Source organism: Mus caroli, unplaced genomic scaffold, assembly GCF_978045245.1.
Source record: "Mus caroli unplaced genomic scaffold, Mus_caroli_1 scaffold_9, whole genome shotgun sequence".
NCBI classification, from domain to species: Eukaryota; Metazoa; Chordata; class Mammalia; order Rodentia; family Muridae; genus Mus; species Mus caroli.
Window position 1 is genome coordinate 92,367,790 of NW_028227264.1, and position 21,764 is coordinate 92,389,553.

Here is a 21,764-nt window from a genome sequence, read left to right on the forward strand (position 1 = left end):
AATAACATGAGACAGGTCAATGATTTACTTCTGTCTAGAAGGCACATAGGAAGAAATGAGGTCCTGGATAAAATGGTCTGATGTGGCCATTCTACACAGTGAGAAATTTGGAGATAAAGGATATCAGGTCAGAGTTCTCCGTCGGTTCATGAACTATATGGTTCGGCCCATGATCAGGCCCTACAGGAAACCATGTGGGCTCTAGTGTAGTAACAACGACTACCTTACTAAACCTGAGGAATTCACCTACTGCAAGTCTGGAAGCAAGACAGACTGCCAGCCACAAATTAGAGAATCCAGGGTAGCGATACAGACACTGGGAAATGCAACCACTTTTAATGAAGAGGACAACATTATTAAGAAGGCAGGAGTTAGGCACGCACAAAAGAGAATTTTAAAAATTCTTGCTGGGTAAAGGACATGATGGGCTTTCTTTTTTAGACGGGGAGGTGTCAACATTTCACAGCCCATGGGGACCAGAAAAGAATAAGAGAAAACCTGGAATGATTGATGGTGAAGCCATAAAAGCATATTTACTTATGATCCTATATACAGAAAATCCTAAGATACACATACATATGCACATGTGCACACACACATAAACATGCTCTATTAAATCAAGGAATATGCTCAGTGAAGGTATGGGATATGAAATCTAGTGGTACATGTGAATCAAGTACATTTCTATAGAGATAATTTCTGTCCCTGGAGTCTTAATATTGTTAAGACAAAAGGTTGTACTATAGTGTCAACAGAATTCCTTAGAAAATATCCAATTCATTTTTTCTTTGCACAAATTGAGACTGGAGAACATGTGTGAAGATGTGAAGGTCTCCAAGTACCAAGAGAATTCTGAAGATGAACCGTGAAGCTAGGGGGCATATGCTCTGAGACCTGAAATCTTACCCAAAGCTACATTAACAAAGAATGAAATTCGCACAAAGGTAGACTCAGAGATCAATGGATTCTAAGGATCTTTAGTATGCTGCTGAAAACACAATCCATAAAAAAAAAAAAAACCAAAGAGCTCATCCCTGAACTTCATAAAAAGTAAGAACTCCCTTGTCTCTCAACACCACTAGCCACAGCTGGGAGGAAATATGTGTGAATTGGACATCCAGTAAGATGTCTAGAATATGTATACATGACAAAAGAAGAAGAAGAAAAGCTGCCACAACTGATCTTTCTCTTTGAACTCCTTTCCCTGCTTATCTGCTTGGGAAATTCCATTCCTCTTTTGACCTTGCTCATCTGTGAAGTCTTCTACTGTATTCCCAGGAAAGAGAGTCAGTTTGTCCCCCGTCTCTACCTTGGCATATTGTGTTCATGATCCTTATCAAGGTATCATTCACTTGTGTCTTTCCCTTGCTAGTTCCCTGGGGAAAGTGAAGGGCACAGCTGGTACTATATCAAGCCCTTCAAAAATGCTCAGTTGGTGAATAAATAGATAGATGCTCAAAAAAAATGTTACTTAGATTTAACTAATAATTACTGGGTAATCTACTACATATAAAATACTTAACGGAGAATAAAGACGTCGTGTTGAAGTTAGGTAACGTTAACAGTATACTTAATGCATCTTGCTCAGTACATTATGTTCCTGGTCACACTAAAAAGTGTGCGTAGCCACCTCCGTGTCAGAGGTGGGAAAATGAGTCTTCTGAAGTCAGACTGAGATGCAAGCCTAAGACTGTGCTTCTTTACAATATTTAAAGCAAAATATTACTACTGTTTATTTTGTTTTACGTTTTATTGACTTATTTGGGGGCACTTATATGCCACAGTGCATTCGTGGTGGTCACAGGACAACTTGCTCTAGTTGGTTCGTCCTGTCATGCACATCCTGGGAATGAGGCTTAGTGGGAAGAGCCTGTCACCAACTGATCCCATCTCAGTAGTCCCAGTCCTGCTGCCTTTTAAGGTTTTTTGTGGGTTGTTTCTATTAAGACAAATTTTCAAATATTGTATTTCAACAGCCCGAATTTTCAAATATTGTATTTCAACAGCCCGAATATGCCTGAGTGAGTGTTTTTATTTGTTTTGGGGCTATTTTCTTTGCCTCTGGTAATTTTATAGCTTGCTAAAATATTTATGCTATGTCAAGATATACAGATTTTTATGGGATTATACTACTTCTCCCCTTCAAATCCCACTTGAAATTCATAATTGCAAGCATATCTCTTTAACAGGCCCAGAAAGCAATGTTATTCATACATTTGACTACTTTTCAGGGCTGCTCTCTATGAAAACCAAACACTTGTTTTTCCTCTAACTGGCAATAAACATTTTTCTCATACCACCAGAGCAACCTTTCCAAGTTTATAGTCATTTTGATTTTTTAAATGGTGGTACCCACCTAAGGCAGCTATCTTATAAGTAATTCAATTGACTAAATATATTTGCCCAGACATTTTAAATCATGTTCATGACACCTCAGACATTAGAGACTTGAGCCAGTTGCAGTGCCTCATGCCTTTGCATACGGGAGGCAAAGCAAATAGAAGTCTATGAGTTTAAGGCCAGCCTGGCCTATAGAGAGAGTCTCAGGGCATCCAGGGCTACAGAGAGACCCTACTTTAAAAACAAACAAAAAATATATAAATATAAATATTTAGAAATATACATATGTATATATTATGTCATACAACCACCTTCATTTACCATTCCAGCAACTGAAATAATTATCTCATCAGAAATTTCCCTACAGAGGGCCCCTTCTCTTCCCCTCCTCCCCCACTCGTTCCCTTCTAACTTTCCATGTCTGCTGCTGTAACATCTGTTTCTCTCCATCAGCTCTGGAAGAAGAGGGACTACACTTGTCTTGCCACTGACTTAGCTCCTTCTAGAAGAGAGGTTTGATCAGCATAGGTACTTGATACATCTGAGAGGGATAATTGACCCTATCAGGTCAAATTGGTTTCAGAATATCATTTGTCTCTTTCCTGTATTCTCCTGAGCATCCCTAGCCATTTTGGGTATTTACATAGCCAGCATTCTGTGTGCATCATTATAACAAACAGAAATACCTAAATGGAATCAATTTCCAGAGTTCTGCCTAGCATCTCCAAAGAGACATTTGACAGCAAGTGTGCATAAGACTGCAGAGTGCAAAGAGGCACCGTGAAGTGCGGAGTGAATGTCTTCAAGTCACATAGGAAAATGCCTTATTCTTTCAGAGTTACTGGAAACAACCAAACGCAGGCACCTTCTAATTCCTATAAATGCAGCTTTACCTTGAGTGTTGTGGCTGAAACCTTCCTCTTTGGCTTCTTCAGATAGAAATACACCAGGGCAATTTCAAGGTAGGAATCCCTTATCAACCTAAAAAACAATAGGACGTTAGCTTCAGCCTCACTGTTCTCTTGAACAACCTCTTCCCAACCAACAGTGTCTGGGAGAGAGAATGGTAAGTATAGGCCAACAAGGACTTTCCTAACCTATGCATCTTTAGGCCACAGGAGGATCTTCCTCTGCAAGGAGAAGCGCTAAGAGAGGGCTCAGCATTCTTCCTGGTCTTGTGCTAGCAACATCCCAGGCTATGACGGACACAAAGCTTAGCAAAGACCTTTCTGGAACATTCCAGCAAAGAATCACTAAAGACATCTCAGTGAATGAAGCCATTCTTGAAAACCAGTCCTCTGTTTACTCTTCTATATGAATCAAAATGGAAAGAGAGAACTTCTCAGAAGGCAATAATAATAGTGAGATCTATATATGAACTGTTAAAGTATCAGTTGAGGCCTCTTATGTCAGTGCTGATCTAACAGCAGTGACTTCCCCTCAATATTGACGCAATTTCTATACAGGATTAAGTAGACTTATGGATGGCTACACAGACTATGCAAATAAACCCTTCTAAACTCTTTCATATCCAAGGAATGATCTTCTTGTTGTAAGCCAGTTGTGCAGAGGAAGTCCCTACAGCCTTGATATTGACAGGTGACCTGGGTCTAGGTGAGAACCAGTTTGCAGCCTAGAATACCACTTTGATAAATGGAAGGCAGCCCATCTTTTCCTGTAGTGGAGGCCTTTGGTCAGAGCAAAATGCGACAAACTTGAGAAGCCAGTCAATGAACCTGCTGTCTGGATGAATCCAAGAGTACAAGCCCTGTCACAACAAGGTCTCCCACTCATTCCTTTCTTGAGTCTTCTCAGCACCAACACACAGAACTCAGACTGCACAGGAACACTTTGACAAGAATGAAATGTCATTACCCTGAGTTCTGATCGTTTTTCAGGCTTATTTGAATAGCTTCGAAAAAACTCTCGATGTGTGCAATTGGTGTTTTCTCCTCCATCAGCATTTGACGCTCTATTCTTCCTGAAAGTAGGGGGGGGGGGAAGACAGGTGTAAAGATGATTTCCCATATTTTGTTTATCATCTTTAATGGAAGAGCAGATAGATATTTCATTCGCAAACTCTGGAAGCTGAACAGTTGTCCTCTGCAGGTCTGGGTCAGTCCCTGATAAAAGATACTCTCAGGATGAGGTAAAGCTTCCTTCCCCCTGAAGGTCTGGAAGGATTTCAATAAAGTCTGGATTCCCAGCATCACTGGCCTTACAGCCTACTTTTCTTACTTCATGATTCCTCTCCTCTAACATCTTGCCTTTGTCTATTTCACAAATACCCCAAAATGGCTCACTGTATCCTTACACTCATTGCAGAAGTATTAATAACTAACTACAAAGAGATAGAGTAAGCCTGAGCTATCTTGAAGGTTAAATGGATTTTTTAAATGTGATATGTATATGTATATATGAATAATATTATCCAGCATCAAAAGAAAGAAACACTGCTATTTGCACACATGAACCTGGGACACTGTGCTAGGCAAAAGCAGCCAGGCACAGAAAGGTGAACACTGAATGATGCTCCTTGTGTTAATATGTGAATTCCAGAAAGCTCCATTCTTGTGGTGGAAAGCAGAGTGCTAGTTGCTGGTATAGGGAGGTGCTGGTAACACTTCAGTCAGGACAGACGAGTTCTGTGGTCTACTGTACAGCCTCGTGATTATAATTAGAGTGTATTATACACTTTAAAAGTGCCAAGGAATTAGATTCCTAAATTCATGCAACAAAATGAAATGTTTTGGATACGTTTAATTAGTTAGATTTAATCACTTTGTACTATATACAAATATGGAAGCATTATACTGTACCTAAAGTTCATAATTTTGTCAATTAAGAGCAAAGGTGTTAAGTTTTATAATGGGGGGGGAGTGAGCAGAGCCTTCAATGGCTGAGCCATCTTTGCAGCCTAATTTTTAAATTTTAAGAATAAACTTAATGAAAGCTGAGCAGTGGTAGCATGTGCCTTTGTTTCCAGCACTTGGGAGGCAAAGGCAGAGGCAGGTAGATCTTTGAGTCCAAGGTCAGTTTGGCCTACAAAGCAAGTTTCAGGATGGCCAGGACTACACAGAGATCCCCTGTTTCAAAACAACGTACAGACAGACAGACAGACAGACAGACAAAAAACTATTGTAAACAAGTTCTTAAAAAGTCAACAAAGACTTGCAAATACTTAGAGATCATGTCAGTGCCCACCCTTCTCATGTCTCTCAGCAATCATGGTGGGTGCTATCCTTCAAGTACAGGAACTGAGACAGCTGCCCTGTAGCAGAAATGCCAGGAAGGGAATTCTATGTCACCATGAGTAAGAGCCACAGGTTTTTGTGCAACAAGAAGGAAAAGGAACAGGGGAGGAGTAGGCACAGGGTTCCCATTTGGACATTCTCACTTAATATGTGCTGGCATAGAAGATGTTAACTCTCACGATGCAAGCCTAGTTCAGTAAGTAGCAGCAATCGTTACCCAGTGGTTTTCTTATAGCTACAATGGCTATGGTAAAATTGTATGACTACGCTGTCCGTAAGTTCCAAAGGATCTATTCTAAAGTTTTTTAAACTTTAATTTAATGTTATCTCTTACTTATAGAAAGTAACCAAGCTGTTTAACTAGGTAGTAAAATAATGGAAAACACTAAATGTATTATTATCATTTCATAATAAATCATTCTTTATTGTTGTAATTAATAACTATAATTAGTTTTATTATTTAACAAGTATACATTTTAAAAGATTTATTTTTAATTTTTTAATGTTTTCTTTTCTATGTACAGATGGCATTGTGTACATGTATGTCTGTATATCATGTGTATGCCTGGTTCCTGAGGAGGCCAAAAGAAGTCACTAGATCCCCTGGAATTTAAGTTACAGCCATGTTCATGCTGGGAATCAAACCTGGGTCCTCTGGAGAAGTCAGTGATCTTAACTGCTGAGTCATCTCTCTAGCCCAAAATTTTAATTTTTAAATGATGTGCATATTTATGTATGTGAGAGGGCGTATATGTGAGCATCAGTGAAGGCACCCACTGAGACCAGAAAAGATTGTTGTAAACCATGGAGCTAGAGTTACAAGTGGCAATTCCTTCTAACACAGATGCTGGGAACTAGACTCAAGCCCTCTGTAAGAGCATTCCATTCCTAAAACTGCTGAGTCATCTCTCCAGTCACATACTATGTGGGGAAGTGGCCGATGCTGCTGTTCTTTTTAACCAAACTCTATAAACTTTATATGAGGATATCAATTAGCAGTAACTTCTTTTTAGCTAAAACCTAATGAGAGGCCTTGGATCCAAACCTGAGATTTACAGAGTGTTCACATGTCTTGTAATTGCAGAGCTCTTTGTAAAGTCTATGGTTTTCACAGCTGAGGAGTTGATTCTAAAGGCTCTATCCCAGTTCTGATGCCAGGTACAACTCACCTTTCTGAAATAGAATCTCAGCCTCCACTTCATATTCCTCTGCTGCGGTTGCTTTACAGACCTTCAAAGCCATGTCAAACATGTGAAGAACAGGCAGCCACTTACCGATGTCCTTCTTCTTGCTGCTGGAACATACCTGCTTGGCCATGGTGTGTCCTAAAGCAAAACGATTGGGTAGAGGCAAAACAATGAAGTCTTCAGTGATCGGAGCAAGCCACTAAGTCAGTGGACTTCTCTTCACAGTTCCTAGTAGACATGAATGTTTTACAGAGTCCCAGCAGCCAATGTGTCAATGATCTACCACAGTAACTTGATGTTTGATAAATCTCCAATCTGCTATATTATTTTTAAAATCAATAATCGCCTCTAAGTCTCTCCGGTCCTCAGTTTTTAAGATGATGCTGTTAGCAGAGAGACATCTGGAAGTTGTATAATGTTCACTATTAATAGATGTGCATATATTAATAGGCAATGCTTTTCTTTCTATGAAATGCACTAGTTGCTCGTTAGGTAATATTCTGTAATCACCATAAAGCTCTTTATAGACCAGGGCTACATGCCATTCTCCTTAGGAGCTCTCATAGTTAATGGCTGTGTGGAAGGATTATTGAATGGAAGAAACTTTTTCTTTTGATTGTACAAGATAGGGTTTCTCTGTGTATGCTGCCCTTGAACTCACTCTGTAGTCCAGGCTGACCTTGAACTCATATATCAGCCTTTCTTTGCCTCCCAAGTGATGGATTTAAAGGCATAAGCCACCACTGCTTATGTTCTATATGACATCAAATTCTGACATCAAAAAGATATTTTCTACATGTTTGAGTACTAGATTTAAATGAGGAAAAAAATAAGAGCTAAGGCTTGTTAAATGTTTCCCTACATGCCAAGTACCATCTCATGAAGTCCACATGATTTTCCCCTGTGATTCACAACACCGAGTGGGCAACATTTGACAGAAGACAAGGTGATAGCTCAAAGCTGTAAGTAACTTGCCCAAGGTCACATGACCATGATTTGAACCTAAAGCAGCCTGGCCTCAAGGCCCACACTCTAAACTACAATACAGTATCCTAAGAGCAAGATCATGGTACAGTTGATTAACCAAGAATACAAACAGCAAGGCAGGTAGTTAAAACAACACATGACTGGTCACAAGCAAAGAAGCTGTAGGGCATAGTGGGGGCAGAATAGGGATACAGGGATCTGGCCTGTCCAGATCTTGAAAAGGCCCCAAAAGCCTAGCTAGACAACATGGTTGTCTAGGTCAGTGGATGACAATCTTCTTTACTTCTGGTTCTCACACACATACATATAATACATATATACATATATGTGTATGTATTATATGTATGTGTATGAGAACCAGAAGTAAACAAGTTTATGTGTATATATATATATATGTATATATATATATATATATATATATATATATATTTCCTATCAGAGGCTATCACAAAGGATCAAAAAGAGCAAGTAGCCAAATTCCTGTGATGCAACCTATGCTGTGAGGGAAAACTGTGGGGAAAGCTAGTTGCAGACCCTTTCGTGCTTCATAATATTGAAATGTTCCCTTTCCCAGTAAACACCAACTCTGGGGAGAAAAAAAAAAACTGTTGTGAAGCTGACATTGTTTTGACAGAAAGGAGCTTGTGGTTTTGTTTTTAAAGGCTGTATTTAATATAATATAGCAGGAAGCAAGCTGTTCAGCTTCAAATGCGTCTCCAAAGAAGCAACAGCATTGTCAGTGACTGGTGACAGATCTTCAAGATTGGGAAGTCAGAAAAGCCGAGCTGATTTTTATACTGTCTGTGCTCTGAGCTCATGCAGAACTCAAATAAGAAGCAAACCGTGGGGCTAAATATGTAGGGGGGACATGGCTGGAGTGTGGTCATCAACTGAGCTACAAGGAGAAGCTAGCTAGTTGCTTTAATTCATCCTCGAAGAGGCTTACGGAGTGAAATTCATGTGCCAGTGGTGAGTACAGAGAGTGGATCAAAGGAGAAGAGCGATAAGGGGAGGACTATGGGGAGAGGTACCCTGAACATATGCTTGCTGGCCTCCCTTCGCCAGTCCAGTCCTACTACTCTTGGCTGAGCAGCTACTGGTAGAGGAGGAAAGAGGGTCCTAGAAGATGAAAGATGACAACAGAGAGAGCCATCACCAGGTTTCTGCTCTCCAAGCAAACAGGACCCTGAGAAACGGAGTCAGGAAGGCTTATGTCAAAGATCAGAAATGGTACCCTAAGGACAGCCTAAATGCTCCCTGCAGAACTCTGTAAGTTCCAGAAAAAGGTAACTGTCGCTAGCTGCCTCCTGGACTTCCCAAGAGACAATGGACTGAATCCTCTGACCTCCTGAGCTCAAAAATGCCAGCTGGCCTTTGTTGTTTCCCTTGGAGCCTCACTGGGGAGTTGAGACTCTTAAAAGTTGATACAGAACCAAGCCACACAGGCAAAACCTGCTCTTCTGACCATCATGGGAAGACTGTCACAGCTAGACCTGAAAAACAAGGAGACATAAAAGAAGAGCCCAGGAAAGACGACCCAGCAGCCAAAAAGAGGACTATCAAATGCGGCTTCCAGAAGAGATAGCGTGAGTGAAATAACATAGATTGAGGACAGGGTAACAGAATAGCATATATACAATATACATGTATGCATGAATACACACACACACACACACACACACATATATATATACATACATATGAGCCTACATAGAAAAGCAAGTTATCAGCTAATTTTAAGAGGGTGGTCAATGCCAAAAATGTTAATTATTAAGGAGATAAATTCAATTAAGTTTCCATCATAAATTATAGAAATAGAATTATCACCAAAAGATGATAAACTGTGTAGACAAATATCGACACTTACAGTGCGTACTGTGGTCCCAGCAGCAAGAGAGCGAGGCATTTTTCTCATTTAATCTTCATGATTATTCCCTGCATGTTTATGCTCTCTCCCATTTGTATGTTAAAATCCTCTCCCCAACAATAATGGTGGATGCATATGGAGAGGTCAAGCTTTGCCTGCTGACTGTGAAAGCTGGGGCCTGGTGAATGGGCTGGGTGTGCTATATAACAGCTTGCAAGAGCCAGTTTGCCCCATCTATCACATAAGGACCAACTGAAGGAGCCAGGTGTGATGAAGACTCACCCTTGCAGAATGTTAAATCTTAGCTTTGGACTTCGACTCTGCAGAAATGAGAGCAATAGATTTCTACTATTTACAAACTACCTAGTCTAGGGTAACTTCGGGCAAGTGGGCTCCGATGGCTTTGGATCCGAATGAGAGAATTAAAAAGAAGCTAAATGACACTCTTCAGATTTTTCACATGGGTATCTAGGAAGTGGGTGGGCAATAACTAAGAAGGAATCTTCCCCAGATAGAAAGAAACTTGTCTCCAGATGCCAAGGGCTCAACTGATTTCAACATAAAGAGGGGATATGAATCCAGACATGTGCTAGTGAATTTCCTGAACTACAAAGCTGAAAGAAGAGATCTAACAAGTTTAGGGGAAGGAAGGACAGATCGTTTTTGCAAAAGAAAATAGCAGTTAGACTAATACTACGGTTCTCACTGGAAACACTGAGTGTGAGTATAATGGAGTAGCACCTACCAAACCCTAGAGAAAAGACCACGCCCACATGAAAGATGCTCATGCTGGACTGAGAGAGCATCAGTCACCTGCCATGGTGAAGGAAAAGTATGGGTGGAAAACAAGGTTGCAGAGAGCATTGTCTGGACTGCTGGGGAAGGAATGGGGCGTGGGGGGGAAGATTCAACCAACAACCACAGAGCAGAACCGAGGCTGGGAAATGGAGACCCACGAGAAGACAAGCGAGGAGAAGCTGCAAGTATTGCCCCGGCGGTAGGATGTCTATTCTCAGAAGTTATAAGTTATAAACACTATGTCTAAGAGAAAGAAGAAATAGTTTAAAGGAAAAAAAACCCTCATGATATTCCCAGGACCATAGCACAGGAAACCTCTTATGCCATAATAAATGGAGAACATTAATTTAAGAAATAATCCACAGAAATAGAAGACTTTGTGGTGATTCGGAAACCAGAGAAAACAGCTGGGAGGACACAGTGCCCAGGGATCTACAAGTTGAGGGAGCTGAGTGCCAAGAAGATACAAGTGATGCAGATACTGACAGATACTGAGTGACCCATGCAGGCAAGATTGGAAAAGAACACTTTGGAGTTGTAACTGAGCCTTGGTCAATCAACAGTGATTTCTGTCATCTGAATGCAGAATAAAGTAAGAGAGTTAAAGAATAAAATTAAAGACGGAATAAAGACAGTTAAAGACGGAATAAAGGAGTTAAAGGGAGATGAAGAAGAACAGAGGGGGTGGAATCTATCTTTGAAGAGCCCAGAAGTCCATGTATCATGTAGATCATGTGGGACCATATTACCAGATGGACATAATAACTGAAGAGGTGGGGTGTGCTTACACCCTGGGAATCTCAGAGATCTGAAATAGTAGAAGTGGAGCTGCCCCCTCCCAGCTCCCAATGCCTGCTCTGAGACCACCAACGGAGAGGACCAGGAGTACTCAGTCACCTAGCAGAGCACCTGGAGTTCTTCTCCATGCTAATGCAGTATCTAGATAGCCTTAGCCTTCAGTCAATGATCTTCCTTCTGCACGCCCTTCCCCCCAAAGGTATATGATCCCTGGTTCATCCCAAATAAAGTGTACGCATCCACATCCACCCCCAAAATAAACAAGGATCATCTCGGAGAGATGCTTCCTTAAAATCTGCCACGGGGAAGGCTTTCAGCTAAACAAGCTGTGACATTAAGACTCCAGGCCTGGTCTCTTCTCCCACCCCTCCAGTACTCACGCTGCTCCAGTCAGACTGCATGCTGCTTGCCCTGGACTCTGCCTGATGCTCAGACGCCCTGAGAGGAAACCATGAACCATGGAGCCCCATTCCTGACTTCCTCAACAGGTGGTACACCAGTGGCACCCAGGTACCCAGAGAGGAGACAGGGAACCATACCATTTGTTCCAGGTGCTGGGCCCTGTTTTCCCCTTCTGGTTTGGGGCAGTGAGCAGCCACATGCTGATGCCCCAAAGGGAAACACTGGCTGTAGACTCTGCCATCTTCTCTCTGAGCTTGTGAACTGACAGCACCCAGACACTACTGGTGAAGCAGCAGGACACAGCATCACAGTATCAGAAGGGTATAAGGTGCTTCAGAATGGGTGATGGTTTTCCTTTGTCTGTCTGTCTACTTTTTTTTTATAAGTAAAGATTTAAGCATATTAACATGCTGAACGTCAAAAGGAAAAGGTGATCTCAATAGCCAGACAGTGGATAATGCATGATGGAAGGAATGAATCTCTGAAGCCACGACCCTGGGAAGCAGACACCACCTGAGAGCAAGGCCAAGAGGCTGGGCTTTGAGGAACAGGACTAGGCCCCTGACACAGGAGTAAGGCACAGGAGAGCTAGATTCCTAGCCTGCAGAGAGCCTATACATCTAAGCGCCTGTGTTATGCTGCCTAAAACAACCACGGCACCTGGCATTCAAAGCGTTCTTAGCCCCAAATCCATTACTTGACATGCACCATGGTAAAATATGGAAACTAGGCCTTTAAGACACCTTGTTTCATAAAAATACAAAGAGTCTGAAAGTCCCCCACATTTAGATGACCTAGACTTATTGCTTAAAATGTCACAAACAAGATATCAGAGCTTTGGGGAAAGGCATGCTATTATCATCAACACATTAAGACAATGTTTCTTCCATGGGCATTGTCTTTAGAGATGCAGGTACATAACAGCATCAGTGATAACTGGCAGACACAACACTGTGCTATATTCCTCTCTGAAATCTTTCTCAATTTGACATAAACATTTAAAAAAAAGCTGTAATTTAGAGAAAAAAAACTGGTGTATTATTTAGTAATGAACTCATACCTTGTGTTTCTGTTTTCTCAATAAAGTAGACTGTGAAAATAATCTTGTTACAGATGATTGAACAACTGGATAAAACGCAGTAGTCCAAAGCAAATGGTTTCACATATTACAACTGCTGTAATTAAGCTCATAAAACGAAGCTCATCCATATACCACAAAGTCTAGCACGTGGTAAGTAACCGAAACCTATTTGCGCGTGTCGAGCTTGGGTTCCTATCATACTGACCCTTTAAGTTATGATAGCTTACTTGAAAAATCAATTAAAAATTCCCACCAGTTACTCTGAGAAGGTAGATGCTTCAATGTTCTTACCAATCCTCAGTTTTAGTTTGGCCAATAGCATGACATGAGGAAGGTAGATATTCTTCAACGGCTGTAATGGGCTTGCATAGTCACCATCTGAGAGGGGAAATTCAATGGTCTCTCCAAAAGTTAACATCTGGGGAAGAAATACTGTAGTCAGTAGTGAGATGGAAGAAAAGAGGGAGAAACAGAGGGAGGGAGGGAGGGAGGGAGGGAGGGAGGGAGGGAGGGAGGGAGGGAGGGAGGGAGGGAAGATGGCAGGAAAGTACAGTCCCAAGTCTATGGCCATCAGAAACATTCCCACCTGTGCAATAAGAATTCTGTGAGCTTGATTCAAGAAAATTAATTTGTTCTCTTTTGAAGATGCTTTTTTGAATTTCTCGGCTTTCGTTAAGTCATCCATCAGAATGAGGCTTTTTGCCAGGGTTAACCAGGATCTGGGAGAAAGGAATTCGCTCCCTTCCAGCAAACTGATAATTTCCTATTGAGAGAAAAGGAGTCTGTGTTTCCCAATTCATTGAGGAGCTATGGCTGTGGTGCCAGGCACCCATTCATTGGGGTTGAGAATCCCTCCTATTGATTCAACACAGATTTTCCCTAAACACAGTACAAACACTACCCCTCACCTTAAGCTTTTGTATGATGTCTGCTTTAAAGTGCTTCTCCTGAAGGCCCAGGACCACAGCTTGCATTAGGAACTCGGCCAGGACCTCTGTGTCGTCGGCACTCTTTGCCTCTGTGCATACTTCATTGATGAGGCTCAGACAGTCTGTCAGCTCACTCTCTAATGTGGACAGGCATAATCGAGATGCATGCAGAAGCAAGAAAGGACATGTGTGTAATGTCCCCAATGACCAAAGAGTAAGGGGACATTATAAGGGAAACAAACATAGATTACATGAAACACAGAGTTGGCGGGGTGGGGGCTGGGGACTGTTATCATTTGGGTCAAAGTAGTTTAGTCCAAATGCTAGAAAAGTCATATTATTGCATGAGATGACTTGATTTGGAAGGTGGACAGACACGTGGAAATGGGTAGGAACACAACTAGCCAGCTATCAGTCACCACGGGAGCTACTCTTTACAGAGGCTAAGCTGTTATCTAAGACTATAACTTCTGTCCATTTCTGTCTGATAATGATCCCAATAGCAGTAAGGTTTCTCCATCTTCCAGAGAGGAAGGGACATGCAGAGCCATGGGAAGGTGAGTGGAAGGTCAGCAATGGAACCCTATGTTATTGGCTTGTGAGCTCTATGCAAAGACACCTTCCTGAGACCTGGGCAAAGGTGTTTTAGTCTCTCTCTCTCTCTCTCTCTCTCTCTCTCTCTCTCTCTCTCTCTCTCTCTCTCTCTCTCTCTCTCTCTCTCATTCTCTCTCTCTCTTAAATCAGTAAGATACATGCCACTTGGTCTGGTACAGAGGGCTGTGAGGAATCACTGTTTTTGCTTAACAGCCTGTGCTTTAAATTCTGGAAAGAGAGCAAGCTAGAGACTTGGGAGCCCTATCACTGACACAGCCCTATAAAATGCTGGCTGTCCCTTATGTCAAATGGACCATACAGAAACACATTAATTAAGAAAGTACCTTTCATGATTCCAATACCGCGAATCTGTGCGATGAACGAAGTTACCAGCATCAAGCGGCACCTCAGCCAAAGGTGAATATTGAAGTATTCCCGAGAGTTCAGGGAAATGGGGTCTAAAAACTCACTGTCATCTTTACTTTCTGTGGTCTAAAGAACGTGAAAAGATGAGGTTATCTTCCCAGTGGACAATGTCAGGATTCTAGCCTAAAGCTAAGCATGAGCCAAGAGGAGCACCCGATGGCATTTCATGGTATCATGTTTTAAATTAAGAAGTTATTGCTGAGCATTCTGTAAACCACAGGTGTATGTAAAAGAAATGAGTGAAGCCTTCTGCTATTCCAAAGACCCCTGTTAATACTTTACATCACATTTTGGCCCATCTTTTCTCTATATATTTCTACTCAAAAGCAGCTTTGTGTGGAACTAGAAAGATGGTTCATGGGCTAAGAGCTCCTGCGGTTCTAGCTAGGGACCTGGGGTTCATTCCCAGCACCTTATGGCAACTCACGGTCACCTCTAACTTCCTCTCCATGGAATCCAGTGACAGTATCTGCCTCCCGCTGATTATGGCACACACGGTGCTCACAGACGCAAACAAAATACTCTTACAGATGAAGTAAAAACTCTTACTAATAAAAACAGTTTTATAGCAGTGAATATTTGGTGTGCTTTTTTGACTATATCAGCAGCAGTTTCCATGTCATCAAAAACCTCTTAAACATCCCTTTTAGGAGATGAAAGATGAGAAATACAGTACTGGGTATCTGCTTTGGAGGATTACTTTGCTGGGTTATGGGATGGGTGATTTCATTAGAAATGTCTAAGATTCCCTCTGTGTAACGTATGTTTTTATACAGACTTCTGAGCGATTTGATGCTGTTATGTGGCCTTACTAGGTCCAGTGACAGCTTGTGACAGCTGTCAGGCAGACATTGGAGCCCTGTATGAGGAAGGCTAAGTTTAAGGAATCCCCACTGGGAAAGACTTGGTGTCCTGCTTGCCCTGTCCAGGTAATAAACTCAAGAGTGGAAGGAGGGTGGATCTTGGGAAATCTTTCTGCTGGGGGGCGGGGGGGCATATCGAGACTTACCGCAGCGACACATCTGCACGTGTCTTTGGGAGATGGCTATATCCACCCTCAACCGCCCACAAATGAGATCACAACTCTTTTGAAAAGATCTTCAGGGGCCTTCCTCCATAAAGAGTGTGAATGAGATGCCAATGCACCCAGGTTTGACGCTGATTTTGCTGTTACTTTGACCTTCCCATTTTGTGTCATCCACATAGTTGATCAATTGCCTACCGTGCCCTTCACTATGGTAATGTGTATGGTGTGATGCGTCTTGTCAGGATGTTAAACTCGTACGTACAGAAGTTTCTGGAGAGGCGGGGCTGCATGACTCTTCGGGCACTTTCTTTTTGAACACCTTCGAATCCTGGAGAAGCTTCAGTGTAGAGTATAGGATAGCAGTGCTGAAACCAAGGGAGGGGTTTGACTGTTAGCAGGGTCAGAATCTGCGTGGCATTTCACAACCCTCTACTTTCTATGAAAATGACCACACCCTCAAAGGTTATCCAGGCATCTCCTTTCTCTGTCTCAGGAGCATTGGAGCACTAGGGTCCTCTCCTCTCCTCACCATGACACTTAATCACAGCATAGAATTCTAAACCCACCAGTATAGTCCAAAGGCATGATGATGACGATGATGATGATGATGAACCACTACAAAGTCCCTTTCAATAAAAATGGATGAAAAATAATAACTAACGTTTCCATCATTTAAAAACTAGATCAAAGGCAAAACTTCCACTTCCGCCTCCTGCAGCCAAACTTATTCCATTCCAAGTCCTCAGGCATGGCCAGGGCTCTCTGACTCTTCAATGCATACTGTTCAATCCATCAAGACTGTCAGTTTAACACACAACGTATGGCCACTATCTGAGAGACGCTCGTCTCTCCACCCCATTCACCTATGTCGTGGCCATTGCTACCTCCGGGGTGGAGGACCAAGGTAGATTCCTAGCTCCTCTCCTACTCTTGTCCTCACTCACAATGGCTCCAGCAAACTCCTCAAGATGTCACTGGGGCGGCTTTTACCAGAGGCTTCCCTGGACTCTGGTCAGTACACTTCCTTCCTTGGGTTGGAGTTACCATGATTTCTGGTCTAGCTCGCAGCTGGCTTCATCCATGCTAGGGGATGCTCGTGTGAAAGCCAGCTTTTGTCCATGGGTTCTCTGAATGTGTGCTACACGGGCTCATTTTCCAGACTGCATTTTAAGAGCCCTTTTGGTGTTTGGCAAACATGTTGCTTTGTAGATGGGAGACGCTGTGTTAGCACTGACCGTGGAGCCAGAATGTTTCCCCTTCTTCCCATAATTTACATCTTGGGAAGCAGATGACTGGCGTCCACCACCTGTCAGATGCCATACTGTGTCATTCTTGTGAGTTAAGTCGCTTACTGCACCACACACATGTGCTGTGAGATCAACATGGGTGCTATTACTGACTCAATGTATGGAATAGGAAACGGACACCCAAATATTAAGTAAGTTTGCCAAAGTCTCTGTCTCTGTCTGTCTGTCTTTCTGTCTCTGTCTCCATCCATCCCCTCCCTCTCCCTTCCCCCTCCTCTTTTCTGTCTTCCCTTCCACTCCCTTTCCCCCTTCCCCTCCCTCTTTCCCTTTGTCTTTCCTTCCCTCCCCCTCTCCCTCCCCTTTCTCTCCCCCTCCCTTTTCCCATTTCTTTTTCCTTCCCTCCCTCTCTCCCCCTTCTCCTCCCACTCTCCATCCATCCTCCCTCCCTCTCCCTTCTTCTTTCCTTCCTTTCCCCTCTCCCTCCTGTTCTCCCTCCCCCTTTCCCTTTTCTTCCCTCTATCCTTCTGTCTTTCCTTCCCTCTCCCTTCTTCCCTCCATCTTCTCCCTTCTCCTCCCTCCTCCTTCCTCTCCCTCCCTCCCTCCCTCCCCACACCCCTTTCCCTTTCTCTTTCCTTCCCTCCCTCTCACCAGCTCCTCATTCTAACCAGTTTGGTAGCATTGGGTCCTGCTGTGGTATTAATGATCATTACTGTCAGTCTCACTACTGAGTGCACTGGCCATCAACATCAAAGGTCCTCTTGGTCCTGCCCAAGGTTCTTCTCTTGCATCCTACCTAGCATGTCTTCCCGTTCCCTTTGGTCATCTTATTTATAAAAATGGCAGGCCTCTTTTTGCTCTGTGGGTTATACTCTCGTCTTGTATTTGTTGCTTTGAATGACAAGACTTCAGTTCTCCAAAGAAAGCTATCAGACATTCCCACCCTCGTGGGACACTGTGTTCCTCCCCTGCTGCCTCCCTTCTCGGTCCTGTGTGAGGGCCTCCATGCTGGTCCATGGTCCTGGCTCATCACCTGGGTCCAGGCATGAGCACAGAATGAAGCAAAGCGAGTCAGACAAATATGCGCATGGACCTGGATTGGGCATTCCTGAGGTATCCACCCTGGTCTCACTGAGTCCCCCACCCAGCCTCTGCCTGTCCCTCCCTGCTCTGCTAAGTCAGTCAGAAAATTGCCTGTCCTGTTTAAGTTGCATCAGGTTAGGATACTGTTGCTTGAAAATAAGCAATGCTAAAAGATACACATCATCTCAGTGATTATACATTTGTGTCAGAATATATTCGATGATGATGACGATGATAATAATGGTGGTGGTGATCTATGGGGGGCACACATGTGCCATGGCATGCATGTGAGTTTAGAGGCGAGCTTTGGGGAGTCAGTTCCCTCCTTCTGCCTTTATTGGGTTCTGGGATTACACTTAAATTGCCAAGCCTGCACAGCAAGTATCTTTATTGGCTGGACCATCTCACCAACTGGATAATATGTTTCTTCTATAATTTTATACTGCTGACCCCTCTTTCCCTTTTATATTGTTTTGTGTCTCTGGTACAGTATAATTTTTTTTGATTCTCCATACTAATTTGAAAAATGTGTATTCTGGCTTAGATTTTAATAGCAGTGACTTTAAATGATTTCAAAACATCTTTATTAATCCATTTGTAAAAACATAACTTCTCTATTTGTCACAGGGGAACAACGAAGCAAGGTGTAGAAGGTGAAGGATTTTCTATTTTAATTGTGCCTTTTCTTCCATACCTGCTCAGTAGCTGAATCTTATGTAACGTCCCTAGCTCATTACTAACTGCTGCCTTTATGATCCTTCAGATATTCCAACACTTGCATTCAGTTATACCCAGTTTATTAGTAGTAATGAGTATAAACCCATGGCTAAGCCAACTACTAGCTATTTTAGCAGGATAACTCCCCCCACCCTACCCCCAGGTTTATAACTTTTCTCTCTCATCAGCTGCATATTCCTTCAGACACATCCTTGGCACACTCGGCCAGTAGTTTGGTCAATTCTTCTTCCTTTGCTGGTCCCTGTTGGGAGTTAGGGATGTATTCAGACCATCCATTTTCATCTACAGGTACCTTTTGAAATAAAGTTGCCTAAATCTAGTTATTATTAAGCTTAGTCTTTAGTGCTTTGCTAAGACTACTGTACTTTTCATGTCTTTACAAATCCTTTCTACAAGAAATCGAGCCTGTGGATAAGGAGGAGTACTTGCTGCTCTTGCAAAGGACCTGGTACCAGTACCCAGGACTCCAATGGCTAAATGCAGCTCCAGGGGTTCGGTGTCCCCTCTGGCCTCCATGGGTACTGCATGCACGTGTTGCTCAAAAATGCACACAGGCAAAACACACACACACACACACACACTCACACACAAGCAACACTCAGGAACTCTCTGATGGAATCATTTGGTGGACAGCTATACCAAAGCATTGTGCTTCACTTTTCCAAGGGGATGGGGATTTTGCCCGTGTTTGTGGACTGGTTACAGCTTCCAGTTTTTGAAAAAAAAAAAAAAAAAATAGGTGTGTGGGATTGAGTTGCACCTTTTCATACCAGGAGCTTTCAAGCCATGTTTTCCAGTGACTGTAAGGAAACATGACATGACCTATTATATTTACAAGTACAGTTTGTGTCTGCAAGCTTTTTTGTTTCTGGTGCTTGGCGGTCACACCTAGCCCTTGCCCACTCCAGCCCAGTGCTCTTCCACTGAACACAGCTGCTTCCCCAGGACATTGCCCCCTCTAGGCCAATGCCCTTCAACTAAAGCAACAGCTACTTCCCCAGCTCTGGCTGCAAGCGTTTCTTACGCACACAAACATTAAAATATTTTACAGATTAAATCAGTTGACATTTTCCTTTGAACTCAATTCTAATTTGATAAGTTTTTGGAGCTTCAGCTATTTAATTATGTTTCCTTCTGCTGTTAATGAAAGCTTTTAAATTCATCTTGTATAGCCTAATTTTCAGGAATTTGTACACAGGGGGGAAAGAGTTCAAGGCCCACCTGTGTCATGCTTTAGCTGTGTGATCTTGGGGAAATGCAATTATCAATCTCTTTATAAAATGAGAATGATGATAACAGTTCCAACCACATCCAAATGAATGATTTTGATGATTAAATTAGGATTCATTCGTTAGGAAATACATGCTGGGTATCTGCTTTGAGCCAGGAAGAAATCTAGGAGCCATGGATACAGCAGTAAACAATACAAACCAAAACCCCCACCCAGCAGGGCTGACATTGGACTACAGTGGGATGTCCTTAGCAAACACAAACTAGATTATCAGCATCCTTGGGTTATTCTTTTGGCAAGAAAAGTAGTAGAAGCCAAATTGATTTTTTTTCTTTTTTTCATTTTTTACTAAACTGTTAAGCAGCTTTCCAATCTTTTAGCAATTATTGAATATTAAACTCCCAAGAGTCTGCTGGGCCATTAAAACATCCGCAACATTTGTTGACTACTTCCAAAGGTGTTGTCTGTGATTACTGTTACTGCTTTTTGTTTAAAATGAAGACGAGAGCAAGGAGCCTAACTGGGCCTCAGTTCATGGCCACTCACCCTACAGTCCCTTGATCAAGGCTACACACTTTGGGGTACCCTGTTGCTACTGGACAGCCCCACGGGTTGGTGCTGCACAACTAGACCACCCTGGAAGACGATAGTGATGCCCCCTCAACGGGTTCTTCCAATTCCAAGGCCTGTGTTCTGATATAAAGAGAAATGACATGAGTTTTGGCATAATGGTGACAAAGAAACCGTGTAAAACATGGGACATACCAATGTGTCCTAACCCACTTACAACTGTACAGTTGCTTAGGGTTTTTTTCCTGTTGCCATAACAACAAACCTGCTACTGAGAACAGAAGTGTACCTTAGCTCATTGTTCTAGAGCAGCAGTTCTCAACCTGTGGGTCAAACAACCCTTTTGCAGGGGTCACATATCAGATACCCTGCCTATCACATGCTTATATTACCATTTGTGGCAGTAGCAATATTACAGTTGGGAAATAGCAATGACATAACACAACATGAAGAATTTTACTAAAGGACCCCAGCATTATGAAGGGAGAGAGCCACTGGTCTAGAGGCTGACATCATCACCTGGTGAGGGCTTCCTGCTGCATTATAACATAGTCCAGTATAACACGGCAAGGCAGAGTAAACCTGTACCTACTTGACTCAGGCTTGTTTCTTACAAAGCCACCAACACCAGCGTTCGGACTCTACCTTGACACCATCTCTCAAAGGAGACTCTATTGGTGACTTTCATCTTGCTGTGATAAAACACCTTCACAGGGTTTATCTTGGCACAGGGATACATACACTCCATCTCAGAGGAGAAGGCGGGACAGCAGGTAGGACGAGCTCAGCGGCAGGAAGAGAGGCTGATCCATTTTCATCCGCATGTACAAAGCAAAGAGGTCAAACAGGAAGTGGGGCAAGGATATAAAAACATCAAAGCCCACCCCCAGCGACACACTTCCTCCAGTAAGGCTCTACCCACAAAAGGTTCCATAACCTCTACAAAGGGCACAACCAACTAGAGACCAAGTGTTCAAGCACAGGCGCCTGCAGGGACAGTCATCGCTCGGGCCACGACAGAGAGACATGGTTAGCCTATGCCTCTGAGAGTTACGTTACTAAGACGTGAACTCCAGGGACGGGCATTTAAGCAACAGCAACTGAACAATGGAACAACTTCAAGTTCCTGCACTTTGGTAGACAGAGAAGTGCAGAACTGTGACTCGTTCTAATGTCTTAAATCCCAAGAGGCATTATTTTTGTCGTAA

General features: G+C 42.7%; 1 protein-coding gene across 1 annotated transcript in view; it reads right to left on the bottom strand.

Moving 5' to 3' along the window:
* The window catches only part of Cfap54 (cilia and flagella associated protein 54), a 284,591-nt gene that overhangs the window by 85,201 nt on the left and 177,626 nt on the right, over positions 1-21,764 (bottom strand). The window contains exons 52-59 of the mRNA XM_021174289.3: positions 15,953-16,055; positions 14,582-14,729; positions 13,623-13,780; positions 13,301-13,477; positions 13,006-13,132; positions 6,764-6,919; positions 4,216-4,321; positions 3,234-3,321 (exon numbers count right to left, since the gene is read on the bottom strand). Coding sequence (XP_021029948.1) covers positions 3,234-3,321; positions 4,216-4,321; positions 6,764-6,919; positions 13,006-13,132; positions 13,301-13,477; positions 13,623-13,780; positions 14,582-14,729; positions 15,953-16,055 — 1,063 coding nt within the window. The remainder of the gene's footprint in view (positions 1-3,233; positions 3,322-4,215; positions 4,322-6,763; positions 6,920-13,005; positions 13,133-13,300; positions 13,478-13,622; positions 13,781-14,581; positions 14,730-15,952; positions 16,056-21,764) is intronic.